This window comes from Eptesicus fuscus, chromosome 7 (assembly GCF_027574615.1).
Source record: "Eptesicus fuscus isolate TK198812 chromosome 7, DD_ASM_mEF_20220401, whole genome shotgun sequence".
NCBI classification, from domain to species: domain Eukaryota; kingdom Metazoa; phylum Chordata; class Mammalia; order Chiroptera; family Vespertilionidae; genus Eptesicus; species Eptesicus fuscus.
Window position 1 is genome coordinate 9,553,464 of NC_072479.1, and position 22,189 is coordinate 9,575,652.

Here is a 22,189-nt window from a genome sequence, read left to right on the forward strand (position 1 = left end):
CAGTGCTAAGACTGTAGGAAAGAAGCACGAAGAAACAGGCTGGCGGTGGATAACTCTATTGCTTTTAGAGGAAAAGGGTCCTGCCCTTTCTAAACTTATCAGATGAAACCTTATCTAGGTCTAATCAGTATTTTACAGTCAGTAGCATATTTTTGGTCCTCACTAAACACAGTATTCTTTCTTGTGCTGTCACTTTTTGATACGTGTTTCTTTATCTAACATCATGAAGTATTGCTCTGTCACTTCCCTGCCTGCTCTATGAGAGACCATCCCCAGATGGTGCACAGCAACAGCCGCCCAGGCTCACCTATGGTCTTGGGGATGGAGAACTTATGTTGAAAGATGACTGACACACAGCCAGCTTCACCTGTTTCATTAAAATGTAAGGAGGATTTTGTTTGCTTGTGCTGTCTTCTCTTAAAAGTTAGCACATAATGAAGCGAAATAATAATCTGCTTAGGAAGCAAGGGGCTAATGGAACCATGAGATGAAAAACTCCTGGATAGCAGTGAATACAGGGAACGTGTGGGAGTGCGCGGTCGGCACTGGAGGGGATGCGGTGATGAAGGCTCTCTTCTGACCTCTCACACACATTTCCCTGGAAGAGCTACAATGCACACTTTAAATGAGAGGCACATCATGACCTCTGAGGACACGTCCAGATGCTGAAAAGTTTTTTGTTTTAAATATATTTTATTGATTTTTTACAGAGAGGAAGAGAGAGGGATAGAGAGTTAGAAACATCATGAGAGAGAAACATCGATCTGCCTCTTGCACACCCCCTACTGGGGATGTGCCCGCACCAAGGTCATGCCCTTGACCGGAATCGAACTGGGACCCTTGAGTCCGCAGGCCGAGCTCTTCCACTGAGCCAAACCGGTTTCGGCAGATGCTGAAAAGTTTTGTTCTCAATTCCTTCCGTGTTCCTTGCGGTATTTACATTGCTTCCGGGGTAGCGGAAGGTTCCCAGCAGGCAGGCATGCCCCTGACCTCCCCCTGCAGTCAGGCAGCGCCACTTACATGTGTGTGTTTAGGCTCTTTTTAAAAGAATCAAAGCTCTGACCTCCTACACTATCTTCTGATTTCCACTCAGTTGAACTCGGGCACTGACATTAGTGAACAAAGACCTTCAAAATAGGGTCTGTGATGGTTTTAGAGTCTATAACTGAAGTGGAAAAGAGAGTAGAAGTACCAGTGTTTTTACTGTTTGCCCCATGTAAACTTCCCAGCTGTTGCAGAAGCTTATCCTGAGTGCTTCTGTTTGATATGAAACATAGGAGTGGAAATACCCAGATCAGTGTCTTTCCATGACCTACGGACAGAGCTGATTTCATATGTATGCTTCATGCTATGTGCTTTGGAGGGGACCAAAATGCTTGGCAGCTTTTATTGAGCACCTACTCTACTCCCAGGACTCTTAGCAGGTAAGCCCACTGCTGATCTCCTCTGCAACGTCTCTGACAGATCTCATGGGTTTGGGGACACATGCTCAATCTGGAACATCCTCCTATTATCCCAATCTTGCCCCAATTACAATTTCTCTGTTGCCATCCTACTGGCTCCATAACTCTAGTTAGGGGCAGAGGGACTATGATAACTGCAGTGAAAACTGGCTACTTACAGGAAAAAGCCAGTAACCTTATATTCTCACAAGGTTGAATACAAGCTATGTGCGTGCAGAGGCTAAGCACTGGGGAGAAGAACAGCCCGGAAAGTGGAAAGGGAATATTAAAAATTCATCTGAAGCCATCTGGTCACTATCCTGAGGATTCTAATGGATGTAAAATCTTGGTTTAATCTTAAAGCTGGAAGTTTAACTGACATAACAACGAACAAAATGCAGCATAGAAACCTGCGTATTTACACCAGAGAAGGCCCATGACCGTAACACTTTTAAACAAGAAAGAAAAGAATCACAGGATACAACATTGATAGCCTTAGGAAAAGCACTGCTTGAGAGTGGTCACCATCCTAACAGAAGCCACTCTGCTTCTTGCAGACTGGATCTCATACCTCATGGACATCCACAGAGCACACAGTGGTGTCTTCCCCAGCAGCTGGTGAGATGAGCCCCGGGCTAATCGGGACCTTCCTAATGGAGCTGGCCAGCAAGATCCAAAATGACCAAACTTTTCAAGTGGCATAATTTTTTCCAAGAAAAAAGCTCAATAGTATTTATAGAGATAAAGATATCCAGTACCCAACAAGGAAAATTTACAATGTCTGGCATTGGAAAAATCCTCAGGCATGCAAATAAGCAGAGATATACAGCCCATATGGAGGAGAACATGCCCTCAATGGAAGCCCACCAAAAAATGATACCGATGATGAAAAACTGTTACAACTACATTCCACATGTTCAAGAATCTAGAAGAGCATTTGAATATGTCAGGTAGAAACAAAGAAGATAAAGAAAAAAAGACCTAAGTAAAAATTCTAGAGATTAAAAATTCAAATGTTTGAGGGGATTAGGTCAATTAGATACCACCTAAGTAGATTAGATACTGCATAAGAAAAGATTAATGTCATCTGAAACTAATATTGAATATCAACTGTAATTGAAAAAAAAATAAAAAATATTAATGGAATGAAAGTTCATAGATTACTCATAGCCCAAAATTAGAAACAATCCAAATATCATCAACTGATTAATGGGTAAACAAAAGTTCATATATCCATGTAATGGAATATTAGTCAGCCCAAAACAAGAAAGAATTGCTGATTCATGCTTTGACCTCAAAAGCATCATGTTAAGTGAAAGAAACAAATACAAAAGGCCACATATTATATAATACAATTTATATGAAACATTCAGGATAGGCAAACCCAACTGGAAGCAAAACTGTGGTTGTCAGGGGCTGGGAGAAGTGGGGAGTGGGGAATGACTGCTAATGGGTACTGCTTTCTTTTGGGAGTGATGAAAATTTTCTGGAGTTAGTGGTGACAGTTGCACAATCTTGTGAGTATACTAAACACCACTGAACTGTACACTTTAAAAGAGCAAATTTTATGCTATGTGAATTATAGCTCAACTAATAACAAAACTCAATAAAGTTACTTTATAGGCTCACTTGAACATGGGGGCATTTGGTTGCCATTTTATCAAAATACCAATGTCAAAATACCTGCACCAGAATGTCCTGTGTCCCTTTAAAATATATTTTCTGATATTAAGATGCTTGGAGTCAAGGAGAATAAATGCTCTGATATGTGGCTGCTCTAAGTGTGTTACCATTAATCTTCACCATACTCTGTCGTATGGACATAATTGCCATTTTACAGAAGAGGAATCTGAGGCTCAAGAGAACAAGGTCATACATCTCATGAGCCAAGATTTGAACTCAGTTCAGTCTATTCTTCTGACAACATTAGGAAAGTGAGAAGGCAATGACGTACACACACTGGCAGATTCAAGAAGAGAACTGGCAGAGGGGACTGCCACAGAGTTGATGGAAGAAAAGTTTCAGGAAGGAAGGAGTGATCAATAATGTCAAATGGCGTGAAGATAAGAGAAAGAAACAGGACATGTCCATGTAACTCATGGCCTTTGCAGAAGCAGGGTCAGTGGGATGGTGGGAGCAGCCGTGGGTGGAGGGTCATTTTAAGCAAAGGGACAGAGACAGGGAGCATGAGCTCCTCTTTCCCAAACCTGGCTGCAAAGGTGGGGAGAAAGATGTGTTAGGAATATGTCAGGAAGAGCTTGTTGTGCTGGCTTGTTCTGTTTTGATGATGATATTGATGACAGAAAATACAGCCCCTGTCCTCAATGAACTTACAGATCAACAGGGGAGGAAATTTCTCCTCAAACTGACCACCCAGAAAACACTCCTGAGCCGGAACACATTCGAGGGTTCAAAGGCCTGATGCAGGCACCACAGTTCCTGTAGGCCTCTTGATATTCTGTAATCTGAAGGAAGGAGTGTCATCCTCAGAAATGGATGAAGAAAACAAGGAGGGTATCCTGGGAACAGAAATACTGTCCTCCAGGTCTCTCCACTATGGTTATGTGGCATTTCCAGGTGTTCATTTGCCAGGGCTAGCTTGAAATTCACCTCTGGTAATCTGGACTCCAATATTTCTGCCACCTTGTGTATATACCCTGCTGCTATGAACTGAATGTTCGTGCCCCACACAAATTCATATGTTAAACCCCTAATCCCCAGAGTGGTGGTGGTTGGAGTTGGGGCCTTTGGGAAGAATGGGGTAATGAGGGTGGAGTTTTCATGAATGGGCTTAGAGCCCTTATAAGAAGTGACATGAGAAATGATCTCTCTCCCTCACATGAGGACACAGCAAACAGGCATCCATCTGCAAACTAGGAGGGTGTTCTTCCCAGGAACCACATCAACTGCTACCTTGATCTTGGATTTCCCAGCCTCCAGAACTATGAGAACTAACTTTCTGTTGGTTAAGCACACCAGTATGATATTTGTTATAGCAGCCTGAGATGAGATCCCAGCATAATGTCCTTGAGTGCGAGTGGAATCTGTGGCTATGATGAGATGCTAATAACGTGATTATGCTACATTATACAGCTATGCCTCATTTAACAACAGGAATAACTTCTGAGAAATGTGATTTTTATTTGGTGATTTTCTTGTGAGAACATCGTAGAGTGCATTTACACAAACCTAGATGGGATAGCCTACTGCAAACCTAGTCTATATGGCACAGCCCATTGCTCCTGGGCTACAAACATGGACAGCTTATTGCTGCACTCAGCGCCGTCGGCAGTTGTAACACAAGGTAGGTATTTGTGCATCTAAATATAACTAAACATAGAAAAGGTACAGTAAAAATATGGTATACAATTTCTTTATACAACTGGCAGCACAGGAGGTTTTTTAACACCAGCATCACTATGAACATGTGAGTAATGCATTGTGCTATGATGGTACCACAGCTATGAAGTCACTGGGGGATAGGAGTTTTTCAACTCTGTGGGGAAGCACGGGACTTGGTTGGAATGTCTGTTAGGAGGATTCTCTGAAAGGTCAGAGGCCTCTGAGGAGACCTTGCCGAAGGCAGCAGCCCCTACCTTGACTTTTCCAAACAAGTTCGATCCCCCGGGTGTTTTGCTAGAATCTCTATGTTTAGTCTTAAAGACCCGACCTTGTAGAAGCATGTGCTTTCTCAAGGAAACTTACCCTGCTGATTGTATCTAGAGGTTAATTTTAGTTCAAGCTGTTGTGACAATAAAAGCCTAAGATGGCAGGAGAATAGGACTGCTTTTTACTTCTAAAGCAAACTAGTCCCTTAGCCTCTCTTTCACAGAAATGTGTGTCAGAGTAATCTGTTCATGTGTCGCTCAGGGTCTGCTGGTCAGCCCTGGCAGATGGTGCCCCGCCTGAGGAGGCCAGGATGCAATGAAATGTGGCAGAACCCTCGAAAAGGAAGGGGAAGAAAATGAAAGTAAGTGTGCAGTAAGTCATTGGAGCCCGCTTGGGATTTCCAAGTTTGAGGGAATTCTTTCTCAGCTAAGGTTTCATAATGGGACAATAGTTGTCCACGAAACAGCATCAGTTTATCACAGAGCTGAAACAGTTATTAAAAGCAGGTGGTGCCTCTGTTACAGAAGTACCACTAAAAAACTCATTAAAAATTGTTATGACTTGTAATCCTTGGTTCCCTGATGCTGGAACGCTAATTCTGTTTAATTTCTGGGAACAAGTGGGCAGGCATTTAAAGAGAAATCAGGCCCAGGGAAAACGAGTGCCCTTATCATCATTAATTATGTGGGCCCTTGTTCGAGCTACATTATGCCCACTTCATACTGAAGATCAAACCCTACAGAGCAACAGGAGGATTTACCACCGCCCCCTCCTCCTGAAGCAGAGCCTGTAGAGCCTGTAACACCTGAAGCTCCACCGCTGGAGGAAATATTTCCTGATCCTCCACCTCCGGAGTGGGAAGGCTCATTAACTAGATCCTCAGTTATGGGGTCCTGTGTCAGGCCAGCCAGGTTAGAAGGAGAGCTTTTAGCTTGCCCAGTTATCAAGATCAACAAGGTAGTAGAGTTTATGAGCCGCTCTCCTTTAATACCTTTAAAGAAATAGGGAAAAGTCTTAGAGAAAATGAGGCTAACAGTCCATTTACTAAAGGACTCCTTAATGCCCTGTCTGAAAATTATGACATGACTCCTTGGGACTGACAGATTTTGGCCAAAACAACTTTAGACACCAGTCAACATTTATTATGGAGAGAAGAATATAATGAAATCTGTGAACAACAGGCTGTTTATGGGTGTTCACTAGCCACCCCACACCGGAGCCCTCTGGGCCATACCTAGCTGTAACTCCCGGGCACTAAAAAATATCTGAAAGATCCATGGAAAGGACTCTGGTTTATTAGGTCTTGTCTGTAGGTTGTGCACGCCTATAAATGTTGTTCATAGAGTGTCTCTATTAATTGTTATTTTGTATCTTTGTTGTTTAGTTTAATTGGTTTAAAGATAGGGCATATTTCACTTTACTAGGGGCCCCAGCTACTTGTAACAGGCTGAGCTCATAATAGAGATTACAGGAACTTCCCAACAGCTGCCAAGAATTCTTATTCTTGGGGACCTTCCTGCTCTCCCTCGCAAGACATCAGCTACTAAAAACTCTTAACAAGTAGAAATTCTTGTCTGTCTGTAATGTAACTTGGTTACTAATTAATGTTCTTTACTTACTTTCTTATCTTTGGGGGACTTAGTTTGCACTTCACCATTTTATGAATATAGGGAATCCTTAGTCTCTACTCTTTAGGCTTTATGCCACTCAAAACTCATATGCTATATTGGGTTAATCTATAATAATAAAAGGGTAATATGCTAATTAGACCAGATGTCTTCCAAACATCATTCCGGATGTCCTTCCTGATGAAGCTGGGGCCCGAGGGAAGCCAGCCTGGGTCCTGGGTGCCTGCCAGAGGCCAGAGGAGGGAAGCCCAGGTCCTGGGTGCCAGAGGGAAGCCAGTGCTGGCAGCCAGGGGAAGGAAGGCCTACTCTTGCACGAATTTTATGCATTGGGCCTCTAGTATAAAATAAGATTCTAAGGCTAATGTCCCAGTCCACCCTTTTGTAAGTACTCACTCATTCATTTACTGTAGGTGTTTTTTAATTTCTGTCTTAAAAATTTCTTCTTATATACAAAATTTCATATTATTAGTCTACTCAAAAAGAGAAGAATATAGGCAATAATTATTTAAACTCCCCAAGTATGTATCCTAGAGGGCTGGGGCTATAAAAGTACCATTGAATAGGCTGCAGAAGCAGCAGCAGTGAGGTTGGTGGGTAGGAGGGAACCACGGTCCTTGTAAAGAAAAAAAATGGTACTTTTGTACTAAAGCCGTTAAAAGCCTAGAATTTACTGCAATCCTGGGAACAAACCCCAGGACCTGCTATCTCCCCACATACACACCCACCCTTTCTCCAGCCTCCTAAGACTTGTCAAGGTCATGTTATCTCTATTATGTCTTTTAAGAATATGAGTGTATTTTCCATTGGAAAAATAGCCTATTTCTAAAATTAAGGAAAAGAAAAGGTTTTTTCCTGTATTTGTCTAAGAAGCAAAAAATTTACATATATTATTAAAATAATTATGTTATGTTAATCAGAAAGTTAATTACTTTAAATGAATAAATTAGTTAATACTGTTTAATAATAATAATAATAATAATAATAATACATAATCTTTTAGTTTAATATATTTGACTACCTTTCAGGGTTTAAATTTTTTTTTTTAAATATATTTTATTGATTTTTTACAGAGAGGAAGAGAGAGGGATAGAGGGTTAGAAACATCGATGAGAGAGAAACATCGATCAGCTGCCTCTTGCACACCCCCAACTGGGGATGTGCCCGCAACCAAGGTACATGCCCTTGACCGGAATCGAACCTGGGACCCTTGAGTCCTCAGGCCAACGCTCTATCCACTGAGCCAAACCAGTATCGGCATCAGGGTTTAAATTTTAAGATTTACTTTCTCATGAAGGAAATTTTATTCTTAAGGTATATGGGATTATCTGTCAAATAAATAAATAATAATTATATTCAAATTATATGTGCATATTAAATAGTTTCTAATATGCTTTCATTTGTAACTAATTATTATAAGTTATTCTGGAATATTATGTTTCACAGAAAGGACAATATTCCATATTATTTACATTACTCTATAAACTATCTGAATTTATAGAAATACTAGCAGGAAATATCAGAAGAAACAACAATTTTATTATAGAACTAACTAAATAAAAATAATTATATTGTTTTTGTAACTTTTGTTAAAAGTGTTGCTAATTCTTAAACTTTCTGTTTTTTAGATATAAGAAAGCAGTTTTAAAGCAAGTTGGTAAATTACATATTTCTCTCCCTACCTGTCCCTTCAAAATTTAGCAATACTTAATAAGTGGCAATACATTTCTTTACATAAATTCAATAAGACCTATTTCCAATTACAGCTATATTAACCAAAATAAAAACTAACAATAGGCCTGCTTATTGCAGCCATGCCTTTACCACCTTTTACAGGACTTAGTCCATCCAGCATTACATGGGAATTCCTTACAATCCACAGGGGCAGGCCATTATTAAGCGTGCCCATTCAACATTAAAAAATATACTAGTAAAACAAAAAAGGGGGAATATGGGACTCAAGGACCCAATGAATTATTAACATGGTGGAGAGGATATGCATGTGTTTCTACCCAACAGGGCCACTGTGGATTTCAGCTCATCGAATTGAACTCTATCATGGCATGGCACGGTGACTCCCAGAACTCCTCTGGCCAGTATAGTATAACTTTTACTAATAATCTTACTGACAATAGCCTGATTTGCACCACTCACCCTTATGTCTTTGTTATTGGCCCCAATCTACTAATAAGCCATAGTTCATCTTTTCTAGTATGGTTGGAGAAGGAACTTATTTTGCATCTTGTATTACCACCCAGAACATTACTTCATTGAATATCAGCACTATTATGGTACTTAGAAGACAAGCAGAAATTCTGATACCTGTTAATCTCACCAGGAAATGGCAAGGCTCATCAGCTAGCGAAGTCTTAGGAAGAGCATTGAGCCAATTACGGCCCAAAAGATTTTTTTGAAAATACTAATTTCAGCCATTATCTTGGCTGTTGTTATTCTTACTACTGCCAGCGCTGCTGTGGCGGCCCTTTCTGAGTCTGTGCAAACAGCCACATTTGTAGACAATATGGCCTATAATGTAACTAGGGAATTCACTATACAACAGCACACAGATAAAAAACAATATTAGCTAGACTACAGGCAATAGAGGCAGCCATTGAATATGTGGGAAAGACAGGATGCCATAGCATACAGGCAAGTGCTTAACTGTGATTAGGAGCACAAGCACATACGTGTCACCCCTTTAAAATGGAACAGTAGTCACCATCATTGGATTGATGTTAAAAATGATGAGGAGATGTTAAAAATGATGAGAATCATGATGAGGAGTCTTTCATGATAACGTTACTGAAGAAGTAAACATATTGCAAAGACAAATTAAAAAGTCCTTACTTACTATCAATAAATATGAAAAACAGACTACTACTTAGAAAATGGTAAAGGAGCATTTGGAGTAGTAGAGCTTACCACACGGTTTCCTAGAATCAGTTGGTACTTGATTGGATTAGCCATTGCTGTCATTGTGATTCTCTTTGTTTTTCTTATAGTCTACAAAATCAGAACCCAAGCAGTAAACACGCTTTGCAGACCCTGACCTTCCAAAGCAGAAAGTTTGCCACCTCCCTCTGTCTTCTGCAGCCAGCAAAATTAAAAGAGGGGAATGTGGGGAAGCACGAGACTTGGTTGGAAAGTCTGTAAGGAGGAATCTCTGAAAGGTTAAGGGGCCTCTGAGGGGACCTTGCCAAAGGTGGCAGCCCCTACCTTGACTTTTCCAAACAAGTCCGATCCCCTGGGGTGTTTTGCTAGAATCTCTTGTTTAGTCTTTAAAGACTCGACCTTGTGGAAACATGTGCTTTCTCAAGGAAGCTTACCCTACTAATTATATCTAGAGGTTAATTTGAGTTCAAGCTGTTGTTACAATAAAAAGCCAATGAGGCAGGCAATCAGGGCTATTTGCTACTAAAGCAAACTAGTCCCTTAGCCTTCTCTTTCACAGATATGTGTGTCAGAGTAATCTGTTCATCCGTCGCTCAGGGTCTGCTGGTCAGCCCTGGAAAAACTCCATTATAATCTTAAGGGACCACCATTGTGTATGTGGTCTGTCATTGACTGAAAGGCTGTTTTCTAGCCTTTGATTGCATATACCAAGAGGGATATTATTCTTGGTGAGCCTGACCTAATCAGGTGATCCTGCAAAAAACAAGTTTTCTCCAGCAAGTCACAGCGGAGGAAGTCAGAGATTTGAGGCTTGAGAAGGATTCAAACCTCATCACTACTTTGAAAATGAAGGGGCCACATGGCAAGGAATGTGGGTGGCCCTAAGAGTTGAAAATGGTCCCTGACTTAACAGCTAGCATGGAGATCTAAGGACACAGATCTCAGTCCTACAACTACAATGAACTATTTCTACCAACAACCCAAATGTGCTTGAAAATAGATTTTTTCTCTCTTGAACCTCCAGTCAAGAACTCAGCCAAGCTGACACGTGATTTCAACCTTGTGAAACTCTGAATAGAGACCCATGGGACTTCTGGCCTATGGAACTAACATATGGTTGGGTGTTTTTTTAAGAAAAGAAAAAGGGAAATATTAGTGAACATACAGCAAGAGAAACTATTCAAAATGGAACAGAGAAAAAAAGACTCAAAGAATATCAATTTAGACAGAACCTGTGAGACAACTTCAAGTGGCCTAATATATGTACAATTGCAGTCACTGAAGAGGAGGGGTTAGGACAAAACAAACAAACAAACAAACAAAGAACAGTGGGCAAAATTTTCAACTTTGATAAAAATTGTATACCCACAGATACAAGAATCTCATCAAACTCAAAAAGCATAAAGGAACTGACACCAAGGTATAATGTAATCACATTTTCAAAACCAGTGATGGAGTAGCTAGAGAAGAAAAAGACAGATTATATATTGAGAAACAAAGATAAGAATAACAGTTGATTTTTCATTGGAACCATTCAAACCAGAAGACAGTGAAACAACATCTTTAAATAAGTAAAGAAAAAAATGCACAGTTGGATTTGGGACAAAGTAAACAGATCTATCAAAAATGAAGGTAAACAAAAACTGAAAGATTTCATCACCAGAAATCCTCCACTACAAGAAATGTTAAAGGAAATCCTTTAGACAGAAGGAAAATGATATCAGATGGAAATCTGGATCTACATAAAGAAATGAAGAACACTATAAATGAGAACTAAATGAGTATAACTGGAAGACTTCTTTATTGAAGTATAATTGACATACAATATTATATTAATTTTATGTGTACAACATAGTACACATAAAATTTGATCTCTGTATATAGGGCGAAATGATCACCACGACAGTCTAGTTTTCATCTGTCATTGTACAGAATTGATACAGTATTGTTCACAGTATTCCCCATGCTGTACGTTACATCCCCATGACTTATTTATAACTGGAGTTTTGTACCTCTTGATCCTCTTCACCTACTTCACCTCCTAAACCCCCCTCTTATCTAACAACAACCAAACTGTTGTCTGTATCTATGAATCTGGGTTTTGTTTTGTTTTCTAGATTCCACATATAAGTGAAATCATGTGGTATTTGTCTTTCTCTGTAAAAGACATTTTCTCATTGAAATCTTTTAAAAACAAGGCTGAGTGTTGATAATCAACACAAAAAATGTAGTGTGGGTTTATAATCTATGTAGAGGAAAAATGCTTGCTATCTACACAAATGCCAGGAGGAGAGGGATGGAAGCACATTGTTGTAAGATTCTTATGCTATGTGAAGTGAAATATCCCTGGAAGCTAAAATGTGAACAGTTAAATATATAGACTGTGAACCTTAAAGTAACCACTAAAATAACACAAGGTAATAAATATATCAACAAAGGAGACCAAGAAATTATAAACAATATTCACTTAAGGCAGTAAAACAGGGAGATAAACATATGGGATTAGTAGAAAAATAATAGCAAGATGGTAGATTCAATCCCAATCAAATTAATAACATTAAATGTACATAAAAGGCAGAGATTTCAGATGGAATAAAAATGCAACAGCCAATTATATGCTGCCAGTAAGAAGCCTACTTAAATATAGAGACAAATGGATGAAAAGGAGAAGTATGGAAAGTGGTATACACTAATAGGAAGCTGGGGTAGCACTCTCAATATGGAATAAATTACATTTTAGGGAATGTTACCAGGGATAAAGATGGCCATTTCATAATGATAAAGTGGTAATTCATCAAAATGATAAACAATCTCAAATGTTGATGTACCTAATAGCAGAGCTTCAAAATACATGAAGCAAATAATGACAGAACTGAAAGAAGAAACAGATGAGTCCGCAGTTATACTGAGATCTTAAGAGTATTCTCTCAGTTCCTGATAGAACATGCAGACAGAAAAATCAGTAAGGATATAGAATACTCGAACAATGCTATTAGCCACTTGACCTAGGATATATGTGGAATCCTCCACAAGGAACAGAAGATTACACATTCTTTTTAAATACATATGTAATATTTACCAAGACAGACCTTGTTGTTGGTCATAAAGCAAGTCTCAATAAATTTAGAAGGACTGAAGTCATTCAAAGTATGTTTTCCAACCACAACATAATTAGAAATAAAATCAGACAGATCTCCTTCTGCAAACAAAGAAAGAAATTCACGTCATACCTCACACTATATACAAAAATGAACTCAAATGGATCACAGACTTAAATATAAAACCTGTAACTCTCAATTTTTTAGAAGAAAGGGTAGAAGATAATCTTGTGACCTTTGGTTATGTGAAGAGTTTTTAGATAACACCAAAACATGGTCTATGAAAGAGAAAAAATTATGAATGAGATTTCATGATAATTAAGAACATCTAATCTTCAAAAAGTATTATTAGGAGAATGCAAAACAAGTCACAGATTGTGAAGGGAACTTGCAAATCACATAGCTGAAAAAGTAGAACACAGAATATATAAAAACTATTAAAATTTAATAAGACAAAAAATTAAAATGGCAAAAGGTTTGAACAGAAATTTTATCAAAGAGTATATACAGATGTCAAATAAACAGAAAAAGATGATCAATACCATAACATAATTGATTATTGAGGAAATACAAATTAAAGCCACAACGGTATCCCACTGTGTCACTGTGCGAGCTACAATGTCTTTAACTGAAAAGCCTGACCGTTCCAAGTGTTGGCAAGGATGTCGAGAACCTGGGCTTTCACACACTACTGACGGGAGCATAAAATGGTACAATCATTTTGGTAAACAGTTTAGAGAACTTTTTAACATTTTAAGGAAAGTGAAACACGTAGCTGTCATCTAATTCAGGCATTCAACTTCCAGGTGTTTACCAAGAGAAATGAAAGCAGGTAGCACGTCAAGACATGTACGAATGTGCACAGCGGCTTTGTTAAGTTCATCCAAAGGTAATGGATTTCAAAATAACCATGCTGAGTGAAAGAAGCCAGATAAAGGTAGACTAGATATTATGTGATTACCTTTTTTTATAAAACTTTAGAAAATGGGAACTAAGCTGTAGTGTCAGGCAGGGACTGGGGTGGGGCGCAGAGGAGCAGGTGGGCAGGACTACAAAGGGCACCGGGACACATTAGGGATGGAATCTGTCTGCTCTCTTAACAGTGGTGAGGGCTTCACAGGTATACACCTATGTCAAAGCTTATCAAATTGTACACTTTAAATATGTGTAGTTTAATATTTGTTAGTTATATCACACTAGAGATGTTTTGAAACTGTTATCACCACAAGCTTTCTTCTGTTTAGTATTTCTTGGTATAAATATTTCAGTAATTTTATTTTAAACCTTTTAGTATTCTTATATTTTAAGTGTGTGCTTTGTGAACATTCTAAAGCTAGATTTTACTGCATACAATATGCACTTAATACGTACTTACTGACTACTCAATAACAAGTCCAGTATGGTAATTTCAATCTTTGATTTAATCTAGAGTTTTGTTCATGCACATTCATTATGAAATTTTTTAGTTCATATCTAATATTTTATTCTTTTGATTTCTCTCATCTCCCTCCTTCCTTTTTCCCTCTACCTATTTTTTCCTTTTCTCCCCATTTGCCTTCATTTGCATTGATTGAAAATACTTTGACCCCCCATTCCAACTTTTCCCACTCTTTTTGTTTTAGAACTATATACTCTATTTTATTGGTTATCCTGGAAATTTTAACATATATATTTTAACATAAAGTCTACAAGTACACATTATCTCTACTTCCCCTAGAATATAAGGACCTTACACATGGTGGCTTATTTTTGTGTGTGTGTAATAATTTCACTTTTATTCTCCTAAGTAGACACAAGTCCTATGACATTTTATCTTTCTTTCTTTTTTAAATATATCTTTATTGAATTCAGAGAGGAAGGGAGAAGGAGAAAGTGATAGAAACATCAATGATGAGAGAGAATCATTGATCGGCTGCCTCCTGCACACTCCCTACTGGGGATTGAGCCCACAACCCAGGCATATGCCCTGACTGGGAAACTAACTGGTGACCTCTTGGTTCCTGGCTCCATACCATACTGGCCAGGCCCTATAGCATTTTAAATGAAATTTTCAGACCACAAGGGTATCATGGAATCCAGCTCTCAAATTTTGGCAGGGCAGATATGGGGCAAGAAATTCCTAAGGGTGGGCTGGTTCCCCTCCCCACCTTCTCAAGAGCCAAAGCTGCAATGGCCAGGCTCCTCCTGCAGGATGAGCTTTCTTTTTCTTCTTAATTCGTCCAGGAGGATGCTGCCCTTTACAAATTTCAGATTTACCCAGGGTCCTCCATCTGATCTCCCACCCTCTCTTGTGGCTTTGACTTATTTCCTATACTTTTTTTATTCCTCACCTGAGGACATGTTTTTATTAATTTAGAGAAAGAGAGAGAGGGAGAAAGAGAGAGAGAAAAACATCAATGTGAGAAATATTGATCAGTTGCCTCTTGTATGTGCCCTGACCAGGAATTGAATGCGCAACCCAGGTATGTGCCCTGACTGGGAATTGAACCTACAGCCTTTTGGTGCATGGGACCATGCTCCAACTAACTGAGCTACCTGGCCAGGGCTCTACACATTTTTAATTAACCAGAAATATTAATATGTTTTCTATTCTCCAAGCTTTCTGATTGATAGTGCAGTGACTAAGAATGTAGTTTTGGAATTTTGAGTGTTTGGGATTCAAACCAAGACTCTACTACTTATTTCCTGTGGCTTTGGGCAAATTAATAAAAATCTATGTACCTTGATTTCCTCACATGCAAAGGGAGGAGCAGTGATAGCACCTGCCTTACAGGTTATTGTGTGCACTAAATACATTAATACAGTTCAAGAGCTTAGGACAGTGCCTGGCATACAGTAAGAACTCAGGCATGAGCTGTTGATATTGCTACTATTTTTGTGCTTGAAGAAAATGGTCTGAGGTCACACTGCATTCTATTACACAAAGGAGTTAATGCCTTACGATATGAGATATGGATTTCCATAATAAATAATTTTCAACTTTCAAGTGACATTAGGTAGCTTATTTGTGTCTGAATATAAAGAAATGGCTTCCTCATTGACAAAATAACAAGTACTTTATATGCATTGTTGTTCTGTTTTTCTTCCTTTTAGAAATTATCATCTCTTGTGGTTAGAGTTTCAAAGTCTGTTTTTCAATTATAAGTTATTTCTACACGCTGTTGGATCAGCAGATACTCCTACACAGAGAAGCTTCTACCACTTAAACGTAGCATGATAACACTTTGTTTTTTAAGAGAAAATGATGCCAGCAGCTGGTTCATTTCATTTAGAGTCACAACATATCAGTATATGTATGCCAGGCCCCAGAACAATCCTGCATATCACATGTGCTGGCATTGCTCCATTAATAACACTTGAACAAATAAATTTCAAGTTCAAATTTTCTCCCCAAATAACACAGATCACATTTCCCGAATACCTGGTGAATGAAGCTTGGTGGTTGAAGCTGCTGCTCTCTTCGGAGATGAAACAGCAGGTTTATTAGCATCTTGATCTTTTTGTAGTTCTTTCTTTGTTCCTATATAGAGTTTAAAAAAATAAAAAGAAACAGAAAGAAAGCAAATTAATTACAACTGGAACAGCAACACAAGCCGTTTGTGGAAAGGGATGTTTAACAAAAGGCAAACAGAGCAAAGTCCTATTTCGATGATTTGCTGCTATGGCCAGACCCCCTGTGCTTCAGGGACGACACACAGAAAGGGAATTCAGCTGGAGGGGTCAGGGGACTGAGCACACTGCTGCCTCTGATTTGATGAGAAAATCCCTATCTTGGGAGGTTGCAGCACCCCAATGACCATGACGAACTACGTGGGAATTAATATTGTCTTGTCCTTAGCCACCAACATGACCTGCCTGCCTCTTTCTGTAGAAACTAATTTTCAGAAGACTGAGAAGGAAGCTGTCTCTGAAGTAAGAACTGATGACTTCAGCATCATCGAGGACCCAGCCATGGGGCCGTGGCCTGCCTCTAATTAATTTCCATGCAGCTGGTCCACACAGGTGACCTGCGAAGCCTCTGTGCTCTCTCTGCTGCAGCTGGGCCTTTGTGGAATCAGAACTGGTCCCAGCAGAATGGGGTGTGGGTGATATCTCAACAGCAAGCGGCATCTAAGAACAGCTCCTCAAATCATGTCCGGGGGCACATGGAACCTTTCTCCCTGTGTGCTGGGCATGGACACTCACCTTCACGTCACCTTCATCAGAAAGTCAAAGAACAATGGATGGAAAATTAGAGAAATAACACAGACCTGGATGGACCTAGACCTGCCTCTACTTTAGCAGAGTTTATTATGTTATTTCAAAACCAGACCTTGGTGATGGTTCCTTAGATGCCGAGCACAAACCTCCAACTTCCCCCCAAGCTCTATAGGTAACCACTGCTAGCAATTTGGTGATTATTCTTCCAGATCTTTTTCTAGATATTTATAAATATATCTACACATATACAAACACAGTTATTAATTAACTAAATGAATCACATACTGCAATTTCTTTTTACCTACCACAATTTTTAAAGATCTTTTTCATATCATTTATTTATAGACTAGGGGCCTGGTGCACGAAATTTGTGCACTGGGGGTCGGGGGTCCCTCAGCCCAACCTGCCCCCTCTCACATACTGGGAGCCCTCAGGGGATGTCCTACTGATGACTTAGGCCCGATCCCCACGGGAAGGGGGCCTAAGCCACAGTCTGGCCTCCCTTTGTGGGAGGCAATCAGGCTGGTCAGGGGAAGGCACCAGCCCCATCACCCTGCTGCTGCAGCCACTGTCAGTCACCACAGCCACCAAGGTGTTTTCATCAACACGGACTCCAGTCCCTTCACCAAGAAAAAATGACAACTTTCTTTAGGCATTTTCAAGATGTGTCTTTCATAGGATAAGCATTTCTTTCTTTCTTTCTTTCTTTTTTTTTTTATCCTCATCTAAGGATATGTTTCTATTGACTTTTAGAGAATGTGGAAGAGAAAGGGAAAGATAGAGAGAAACATCAAAGTGAGAGGAACACTTTGATTGGTTGCCTCCTGCATGAGCCCTGATCTGGGCCCCGGCCAGGGAGGAGCCTGCAACCTAGGTACATGCCCTTGATCAGAATCAACCCAGACCCTGCTGTGGGCAGGCCGAGGCTCTATCCACTGAGTCAAACCGGCTAGGGCAGGATATGACATTTCTTAGCCCTCCAGCAGCGGACCTTCGTTTTTTTCTCCAGAAGTGTGGTGGAAAAACCCTAGATCACCTTTTTGGATTCTTATTACCCAAGTTACTAAGAATATTACCAGTGGCATACAGGGAGCTTAGCCAATGTGCCGTCAGAAAAGGTGTTTCCTCTATAGTTCACATCAATCACCGGCTGTGCCCTGCCCAGGCCTAAAGCCTCTGGCCGAAGCTTTAGGCCTGGGAAGGGGACCTCCAGCTCCCTGTGATCGCAGACACCACCCATTGGGCAGGGGACCCCAGCTCCCTGCAATCCACCACAGGAGCAGACCCCCTCGCAGGAGCGGAGCCCCAGTTGCCTGCGATCCATCGCAGGCTCCCCGCTGGTGCCCAAGGCCGGCAAAGCCTCCAGCAGAGGCTTTCCTGGCTGGCGTGGCAGGTGGGCGTGGCTTGTGGGTGTAGCGAAGGTACGGTCAATTTGCATATTACTCTTTTATTAGGTAGGATCTTTAAAAAATATCACATTGCATCAATGGGCAAAGATGTAGCATAATTCATTTGCCTATCTCTTATTGCTGAAAATTTAGATTACTAGCAAGTTTTGGCTATTAAAGTGGTGAAATGTGCTACAGTAAACATTATTCTACTTGTTTCTTTGCTCATGGGTACCGGTGTCTTTCCAGGACAAATGCATAGCAGTGCCTTTGCTCATTTACAAAATTGCGAGATGCAGTCTACTGTCCTCTAAAGGACCTAATCCACACGCCCAACCAAGAGTGTGTGAGAGCAGCTCTTTCCCTACTGACAGTGAAGCCTCAACACTTAACTTTTGACAGATACTTAGAGTATCTTCATATCAGTCATGTGCATTTTCTCATTTGGAAATTGTCTAATTAAACCTTTTGCCCATTTTTCTTACATTTTCCATACTTTCACTTTCAAAAATTCATTTATAGTATCTTTTACTGGACTGCTGTTTTATGCAGTTTTAATGTGTTCAAATATGTTAATTTTCCCTGTCCAGTTTTAAGAGCACTATTATAGGTTATTTGTATGTCTGTGTGCATGCAAGTGTGTGTGTGTGTTTGTTTGTGTGTGTGCGTGCGTGCGTGCGTGCGTGTGTGTGTGTGTGTGTGTGTGTGTGTGAGAGAGAGAGAGAGAGAGAGAGAGAGAGAGAGAGAAGCTGAGGCAGGGATAATTTCTGGAGTTTGGGGAAGGAGGCAGGTATTTGGATCCTACCTCCTTTTCTCTTGTTCTTCTCTGGCCTGACTGGGCCACTGCCTCCCTCACACCATTGCATCTGCCTCAGCCCCTCTCCATCCTAGTCCACCTGCCTTCAGCTTTTCCATCACAGACCTGTCTTCATCTCTTTTGTTTTAATGCCTTTGGAGACTTTGTTTTAGTCTTGTTGGCTTGAATCTTCTAAGGCCTGAATTCTCTTTCATAGCCCCCCATTTTTCTTCCCACTCTCAATACACTTTGTGGCATGTGGTAACATACTGTCTTCCACATCTCAGTAATGGCACCATCCACTCACTGCGCTCAGGTCAGAAACGCCAGGAGTTACCTTGATTTGTTTCTTTGCTTCTTGCCTCCATTCAGCCTGTCAGCAAAGCTTGTTGACTCTCCTCTGAGACTATCCCCCAGGTCTGGCCACATCCCTGCCTTGCATTGCCTCTTCAGAGCCCATGTCACCAACACCCCTTCTGCCTCCTCTACAGCCTCCTGCCTGCTCTGCTACACCCACCCCCACCCCTACAGCTCATCCTCGTCCCCCTGCCCCAGCAGCAGCTGAACTACTTAAAATCTAAGTTAGAGCAAGTCATTCCCAATTTCAAATCCCTTCAACAACCCCCCAAGACACTCAAACTGAAATGCTAATTCCTTATCACACTACAAGGCCCTATACACCAGCACTCTCCAATAGAAACTTAGAATGAGCCACTTATGCAATTTTAAATTTTCTTGAAACAACATTTAAATAGTACAGTGAAATTAGCTATAATAACGAATTTTATTTGATCCGACAATTCCATATCATTTCAACATGGCACAGGTCACCTTTCAAGTGCTCAATAACTGCTCCTGGGCCGGTGGCCACCACAGTGGACAGCACAGCCCCAGAAGACCTGGTCCCCTGGCTACTTCACAGACACACTGTGATGGCTGATTTTATATGTCAACCTGACTGGGTGATGGGGTGCCCAGATATTTGGTCAAATGTTATTTGGGGTGTACTTGTGTTCTGGGTGTTTCTAGATGAGATTAACATCTGAATCTGTGTGAGTGGGCCTCAGCAGTCGGCTGAAGGCCCGAGTAGAACAAAAGGCTGACAGGGAAGGATCTTCGCCAGCCTGGTTGGCTGAGCGGGACATCAGTCTTCTTCTGCCTTGGACTTGAACTTACCCCATTGGCTGTCCCAGGTCCCCAGCTTGTTGACTGGAGACTTTGGGATTTCTCAGCATCCATAATCATATGTATATTTAATAAATATATAATATATAAATTCTGTAAAGAATACATGTTATTTATATGTAATATACTATATATGCATATGTATCTTATTGGTTGTGTTTCTCTGAAGAACCCTGACTGATACGCATGCTGATATCACTCTGGTCCCTGCTTGCACCTCCAGCCACACCAGCAGCCTTGTTGATGCTGAAACATGCACACTTCCTCCCATCCTAGGTACTTTATCTTGGGTTCCTTCTGCACAGAATATGCTTCCCCCAGCCCTGGCTGGTGGACTCAATTGCTTGCAGCACCGTTCTGTACACAGAAAGGTCACAGGTTTGAGCCCCAATCAGGGTACATACTCAGGTTTCAGGTTCCATCCCCAGTCAGGATGCGTGCCAGTTGGGGTTTGTGCAGGAGGCAACCATTCAGTTTCCCTCTCACATCAATGGTTCTCTCTCCCTCTCTCTTCCTCTATGTCTAAAAAACAACAACAAAAATGCTTCCCCCAGACTTTAAGCATGGTTCCCGCATTCATGCATGCAGGTGTCTGCACAATTAACCTTCAGAGAAGCCATGCCTGGCCTCCAGGTGAAACAGTCCTGCCACCTGCCACTCTCCCTTTCACTTGCTTTGTTCTTCACAGCATTTGTCATTACCCCCAAGTGTGTTATATACTCATCTGTTTGTTTATTGTCTACCCTCCCACTAGAAGACAAACTTCAACCAGTTGGCCACACCCTTCCCTGCACCACGTGGTCATTGAGTTGATGCTCTTACTGCTCCTCCCTCTCCCACTGGGCTCCTTTCAAGACAGGTCCCGGCCAGGCATTCTAGGGCTTACAGGGGCTGGAACCTGAGTCCCAAAAGTCCAGCCAGCACTCCACACTGCTGACAGAAGTGCTTTTTTCAGAATACCAATCTGTACCAATGGCTAATCTTGCTCTTCCACTCCTTCCCTCCTCTTTGATTTCAGGTATCAACAAATACGAAAAGGCAGCAAGGTCCCTGGGAGCTGAGAAGAGAAATGGGAAAGGCCAAAAGTGCACTCAACACAGGACTTTAAAAGAAAATGAAATATGCATATTTATTCATAGTTTCAATTTTTTCCATACCATGGAGTACAATTTGGCAACTTCTAGCAAATATTTAAATATTGATAGACTTGATTAAGCAATTTCACTTCTACACATCTCTCTTTGCAACACTTGCACAAGTGTGAAAAGATGTATGTTCAAAGACACTTCATACACTATGACAACAATAAAGTGTAAATAACAAAAATGCACATTGGGTAACAGGTGAATAAATTATGGTGCATCCATACAATGAAGTACTATGCCCTTAAAAAGAATGAGCTAGCTCTATATTGTACTGGTATGGAGAGCTGCCCATCTATATACTAGTATATAAAACCCTAATGTGCAAATAGACTGAACAGTGGAACAACTGAACAACCGGTTGCTATGAGGTGCACTGACCACCAAGGGGCGTGCACAGAACATGGAGGGCATTGGCCTTGGCGAGATGGTGGAGCAGGTGAGCAGGGGCGCCAGACCAAGGTGGGGCATTGGTCGCTGTCATTGGGGCGAGTCTCTGGTGGCTACTGAAGAGTCTTTGCTCCCTTGTGCTGCAGTCCCACCCAGTGCTTGCACCCACTGCCAGTGCCCAGCGCTGGCCCCGATTGCTCAGTGCCATCAGTGGGTGCGAGTGGTGGCTGCCGGCCCCAATCGCCCCTCAGGGCTTCTCCACCTCCTCCTTCTCCTGAGGGGCAACTGGGGCTGGCAACCCCCGCTCACATCCACTGCCGGTGATGGTCCCAGTTGCACCTGCTGCTGGCGTCAGAGCCGCTGCTTGCACCCACTGCTGGTGCTGGTCCTGCTCACACCCGCAGCTGGCGCTGGAGCCACTG

General features: G+C 41.2%; 1 protein-coding gene across 3 annotated transcripts in view; it reads right to left on the reverse strand.

Moving 5' to 3' along the window:
* Positions 1 to 22,189, reverse strand: part of MTUS2 (microtubule associated scaffold protein 2) — a 366,940-nt gene that overhangs the window by 106,382 nt on the left and 238,369 nt on the right. For all 3 annotated transcript variants that reach the window (XM_054719703.1, XM_054719702.1, XM_008158182.3), the window contains one exon: positions 16,088 to 16,186. In XM_054719703.1, the coding sequence (XP_054575678.1) occupies positions 16,088 to 16,186 (99 nt within the window). The remainder of the gene's footprint in view (positions 1 to 16,087; positions 16,187 to 22,189) is intronic.